At 51.1% G+C, this 6,000-nt stretch overlaps 1 protein-coding gene across 3 annotated transcripts in view; it reads right to left on the minus strand.

Annotated features, from left to right (window-relative positions):
- LOC114585493 (matrix metalloproteinase-17-like) overlaps window positions 1-5,789 on the minus strand; it is a 28,165-nt gene extending 22,376 nt beyond the window's left edge. The window contains exons 1-3 of one of the 3 annotated variants that reach the window (XM_077919315.1): window positions 5,524-5,788; window positions 4,969-5,115; window positions 2,741-3,195 (exon numbers count right to left, since the gene is read on the minus strand). In XM_077919315.1, coding sequence (XP_077775441.1) covers window positions 2,741-2,932 — 192 coding nt within the window. In that variant the 5' untranslated portion in view covers window positions 2,933-3,195; window positions 4,969-5,115; window positions 5,524-5,788. Of the gene's footprint in view, window positions 1-2,740; window positions 3,196-4,968; window positions 5,116-5,523 lie in introns of all 3 variants that reach the window. The other 2 variants (XM_077919316.1, XM_028708220.2) reach the window with 2 other exon arrangements.
- Window positions 5,790-6,000: the final 211 nt, after the last annotated feature.

The raw sequence follows: 6,000 nt of genomic DNA on the forward strand, positions 1-6,000 counted from the left end.
AGAAGGCATCCTTTTTGAGCGATCTGGAAGGCGACAACACGAGAACGGGGCCTTCTCTGCAGTGGCTCCCCGCCTGTGGAATGTTCTCCCCAGGGAAGTTATCCTGGCGCCTTCATTATACAGTGGTACCCCGCAAGACGAACGCCTCGCAAGACGGAAAACCCGCTAGACGAAAGGGTTTTCCGTTTTGGAGGCGCTTCGCAAAACGAATTTCCCTATGGGCTTGCTTCGCAAGACGAAAGCCCATAGGGAAATCTCCGGGACAGCGGGGAAGCGCAGCGCGTCTTCCCCACTGTCCTCGGACCTCCTCCGAAGCCTGGCGGGGGGGGGGAATAAAGGGGAAAAAATTTATTCCCCCACCGCCAGGCGTGGGGCTGGGGCGGGGGAAGCCCGAGCTTCCCCCTCCCCCAGAACGGGACCCAGAGCCATGCCGAAGCTGCGCGCAGCTTTGGCATCGCTCTGGGAGCTTGCGGGGCTGGAGGAGGAGGAAGCCCTCCGCCAGCCTCCAAACCATGTCGGGAGACAGCGGGATGGCGCGCTGCGCCTCTCCCGCTGTCCCCCGAGTTTGCGGGGCTGGCGACGGGGAGGAGCAGGCTTCTCCCCCCCGCCAGCCTCCAAACCATGTCGGGAGACAGCGGGATGGCGCGCTGCGCCTCTCCCGCTGTCCCCCGAGTTTGCGGGGCTGGCGACGGGGAGGAGCAGGCTTCTCCCCCCGCCAGCCTTCCAGCCAAGTCGGGGGACAGCGGGATGGCGCGCTGCGCCTCTCCCGCTGTCCCCCAAGTTTGCGGGGCTGGCGACGGGGAGGAGCAGGCTTCTCCCCCCGCCAGCCTTCCAGCCAAGTCGGGGCACAGCGGGATGGCGCGCTGTGCCTCTCCCGCTGTCCCCCAAGTTTGCGGGGCTGGCGACGGGGAGGAGCAGGCTTCTCCCCCCCGCCAGCCTTCTAGCCAAGTCGGGGGACAACGGGAATGGCGCGCTGCGTTTCTCCGCTGTCCCGGACAGCTTTCAAAGGCCTGCCTTCAAAAGCCATCCGGGACAGCGGAGAAACGCGCTGCCTTTCTCCGCTCTCCCGGGAAGGCAGGCAGGGGGGAGCAAAGACTTTTGCCCCCCGCCGGCCTTCAGAAGAGGTCCAGGACCTCTTCTGAAGGCTGGCCGGGGGCAAAAGTCTTTGTCCCCCCTGCCTGCCTTCCCAGGGGCTTTTAAATCGCCCCGGACAGGGAGAAGTCCTCCGCTGTCCCGGGCGATTTTAAAATGCCGCCCGCCAGCATTTTAAGATTGCCCCGGACAGCGGAGAAGTCCTCCGCTGTCCCGGGGTTTTTTAAAATGCTGGGGGTGGGAAGAAAAGCCCTTGTCCCCCCCCCCCCAGCCTTCAGAAGAGGTCGGGGGGCAGACTGTCCCCGGACCTGGTCTGAAGGCGGTTTCCCTAGGAACGCATTAATTGATTTTCAATGCATTCCTATGGGAAACCGTGCATCGCAAGACGAAAAACTCGCAAGACGAAGAGACTTGCGGAACGAATTAATTTCGTCTTGCGAGGCACCACTGTACACCTTTAGGCGCCAGGCAGAAACGTTCCTTTTTTAAGCAGGCCTTTGGTTGATCTGATTGGCATCCTACGCCCTTTTAAAATGTGGCTCTTTTGGGGGAGCAGGTGTTATTGGGTTGTTGTTTTTATTTTGATTATATATATTGTGGGTTTTATGTTGATCTTTTCTGTGAACTGCCCTGAGACCTCTGGGTATAGGGCGGTATATAAATTCAATAAACCATAATCATAATCTTGTCATATATATGTATATAAACACTGATGTATTTTGATTCATAAACTACTACATAAGTCACCTTGAGATAGGGCTGCCATACATCCGGGTTTTCCCGGACATGTCCTCTTTTGGGTGGCCAGCATGCCTCTCCCAATGGATTTTTGTATTTTGTAATTATTTTTATTTGTAAAATTTTTGGGTGGGGAGGGGGGTGGCCAGTAGTATTTTCGGCAACCACCAGGCCTTCCACAGCCCTCCGTGGGCAATGCTAGGCCCAGTGAAGTCTCCAGAGGGCTTTCCTGGCACAGTCTTCCCGGGGCCGCTCAGCCTCTCATCTTTCAGAGGGCAGGAGACCAAAGAGAGGGGAGGGGAGGAGGTGGTGAGCAGGCGGGCAAGAGGGAGGGAGGGGTCATTGGCAGGGAGGGGGCAAGCAAGGGAGCTGCAGGGTGGCGGGGAGATGCCCCAAACTTGTCCGGGTTTTGGGGCTCCGGATTATTGGAACCCTACTGTTATGTACTGAAGTTCTCACCCTGGGCCAGCAGGGGGATACTGTAGATAGTTTTCACTCAGGTCCACATATGCAAATAAGGAATTGAAAGTGACGTTCAGTGATTGGATAGTTACAGAAAGTTGTTACTGTTGTTTTGTAGTTGAGCTCTATATAAGCAGGTTGGCTGAACCCTTCAGTTCAGTTCAGTTCTGTTCTGGGCCTGTGAATAAACAAGAGCTGTTTGATGAATCGCTGTGTCGTGTGATATGTTCACCCACAACCTAACACCTACCTTGAGAGGGTTTACTTGGAAACGTAGGGAGTGCATGTTTTAAAAAGAATCAGTAATCAATCGGCTTTCAGTCTGTTGCACAAATTTCCGTTCAAGCAAATGTTGTATTGGATTCTTCGATTGCTGCACAACCTTAAAACTCACGCTAGCTGGCAGAGAACATTGGATCTGGGGCACCATATTCCAGGAACGACTTACCACAATCTCTCCACTCTCATCGGTGGGAGTGGGCCTGGGATGGGCAAAGGATGGCAAAGCCAGCAGCAGCAGCAGCAGGAGCAGAACCAAGAACCCAGGGAAAGGTAGCAGCTTTGTCTCCTGCCTGGACTCCAGCTGGCAGCGTTGCTTCATGGGACGTTTCTTGGGCAAATGCCCTTTCCCAGTCTCCATCCAGTTAGCAAAACACGCTACTTTGAGTAGGCTCCCCCGGCTCTCCAATTCTCCCAAGTCTAAAATGAACGGCTCCAAAAGCAGCCTTCACAATCCAGCCAATCTTGCTGATTTTGTTTGAAAGGCCTTGCCGTCAGCACCGATTCCACTCTGGGGATCTAGGAAAGCTGCCGTTTCGTTCCTGGGGGTGGGACGTGGGCAAAAATGCTTTTCTCCAGCTGCAAACATCACCTCCCACGCCAGAGCCTCAATGGTGGAAATGGCTGAAACAGAGAGAGGTCAGAGTCTTCCTATGGAATCGTTCAACAAGTAAACCAAACTAGGCGATGTACTTCTTTCTAGCAGTTAACATCAACATTTCCAAACTCATCCCTGCATCCCCATCCTTTCTCAAAGGAGCCCAGGGCAGCAAATACATGATTCTCACCTTTATCTTCACAACTAGTGGCGTGAGGAAGTGTGGAATGCAAAGTAAAAAAAGGCTTGTCCACACTCCCGTTTTTTCCATCATTTTCCCCTGGAAAAACCTGCTCCTTACCTCTGAATCTGAGCAAATTGATATTTGCTCTGGTTCAGCAGTAGCTACAGAGTGGGTTTTCCCAGGGGAAGGAAAGAGGCAAACAGAAAACCACTCAGACCTATGATTTTTAGGTACAGGACCAGTGTGGATGAACCTTAAATCAAAATGATCTTCATGAAAGGCCTTGTGCATTTTGAGAGCAGAGTGCTTAGTTTGGCTTGGACTGGGTAGCGTGTAGAGAAAGGGGAGATTTATAAGGGAAGAAAACTACAAGAGAGAAAGCTGCTGAACTGCAAGGAAATTTTAGTCAGAGGTGCCAGCACAGCTCTTAGCATATTATCCAGCAGCACTGGGACTTTTCACAGCATCCAGTAACAACACATGATAAAATATCAGGGCTCGGTTACAACAAAATCCTTTGTGCTTTTCACACTCTCTTATGTCTACTAAATGTTGTTAGAACTAACTTATTTTACAAAGCAACAATGTGCTCCTTAAAAAAAGGTTTAAGGTTGCAAAAAAGAACTGCCAATAAACCTCCACTTTTGGTTTTATTTTGTTTTGTGTTTAGAGTTTGGGGAAGGTCCACAGTCAACAAGGACCGTAGGAAGAGAGAGCGATTTGCTTTTGTCCTGTTCTGCCTGTTGCTGCCGTCGCACCAGCAAAGATGGACAAAGAGAAAACCGGAGACAAGGCAAACAGACTGAGCCTGGAGCCATGAGATTCAGGGTGTGGTGGGCAGGGAAGTTGAGACCCCTTCCTATCTGCATGCCCACATGCTCCCAGGCAACCTGTTTACTGAGCATTCATCCTGATTTGTTTGCAGGGAGATTAGATGGCATTAAATAGTCAGGGAGCAATTGCTCTGATTTGTTTGTGGGGAGGTTAGATGAGATTGCGTCAAAGGAAGTGGTTTCCAACACAGTCCTGCGCATTTCCCCAACACCTTTCTTAAGTGTTAAAAAGTCCCGTCTTATGCGAAGCACATTTGTTGCACAACCAAAAAACCGAGCAGTTTGAATTTGCTAGGATGTAATTGAATCCCACAGCAAATAAGTGAAAGTCTGACAGTGCCCACACTGTGTCCGCAGAGTCGTACACACACAACTACACAAACACTTAAAGATTATGAGTGAATGAATTGTTAGGGCCAACTCTGCACAGTCTGTGCCAGTCCCAAAAAACAGATGAGTTGATCCTTGGCAGAAACTGCAACAGAACTGTTTCCCCGCCTACCAACCCTTGCCATTTCTGCTCCCCAACTACAAGAAAACAGAACTAGAGGCCACACAAAGACACCTAGTTTGGCCCTGTAGCTTTGAGCAATGGGTGGGCAAAGCACCCCTGATTTCAGAGACTGAACACTGGGGCAGCCAGCATGGAGTCCTCAAGATGTCTGTGCAGAGTGGGACTAATGGGAACTAGTGTAGGGCAACAATATCTGAACAGCACTCCTCTAGCTACCCCTGGTGGGGACTTTTCCAGTCAGTTTTCCCCTCTCTGGGATTACAGGTACCTGGTGGTCTTTCGGCGGGTCATCGCCATTCTGAAACAATCATCCCTGTTCATAAAGGCCAGAAATTCCAGCACAGATTCATGGACCATGCATCTAGGAGATCTAAGGAGGAGTCCCTTTCGCTATCTGTCTGCCTCTGTTTCCCATCTGCAAAACAGGAAAATGACTGATTTCACAGGCTTGTTGCAAAGGCAAACCTATTGAGACTTTTACATATATAGTAGTAGTTGTTTTTAATATACACAGGGGCTCGCCTCATTCATTAGAGATTGGTACACACCCTGCCGATACTCTTAAGGAACTGTCTATTAGAGAGGGATGTTTCCCCTCCACCTTGACCAGAAATATCACTCCTGCTATTGGGTGTGTGACTATCATTTCCCAAGAAGTAAAGCAGCCATTCAGGCTCATCAACCCCCTTCCCTCATTCCCACAGAATTCGCTTTCCTCTCTTTCTGTCTTCTCCGGCTTCCAATTCGCCTCTTCCAACTGGAAGCACTTGGGGATTTGCAGGAGTTACCATCTTAAGATCCTAAAACGGGAGCTCTTACTCACGTGTTCAGAAGTGCCAACTTGCTCCCCTCCTCCTGACTGGTCCCCCAAGAAGAACTTTGCTCCAATTCCGCTCTGCCTTCAGTGGAGGGAATCTGCCGGCTGATGCTCTCTGGAACAGGGCTGCTCAAACCACCCATTCCTAGCGTGGGGCTAAATCTCAGCAGCTGAGACCCCTCCCCATCCAATCCCACTCCATCCAAGCCAAGCCCAGCTAGCTCTGCAGAGAGACTGGCGGCGGCTGTAATCTGCTTTGCACAACTTAATAAACAGCTGCAAGCATCTCCTGCCTTTGCACTTAACTATTATTGCCTCTGGCTGCTGACTCCCTCCCTCTCCCTCTTTCGGGGTTTTTTTTTTTATGCTTCCTTAATAGCCTAGAGATGGGATGCTGGAAGATTTCAGAGGAAGCGTATTTCAGATTAATATTGTCAGGGGCTATTTTCATGTTCTGTTCCTTGTGCTTATTTAAACGGTCAA

Source organism: Podarcis muralis, chromosome 15 (genome assembly GCF_964188315.1).
Source record: "Podarcis muralis chromosome 15, rPodMur119.hap1.1, whole genome shotgun sequence".
In the NCBI taxonomy this organism is placed as follows: Eukaryota; Metazoa; Chordata; class Lepidosauria; order Squamata; family Lacertidae; genus Podarcis; species Podarcis muralis.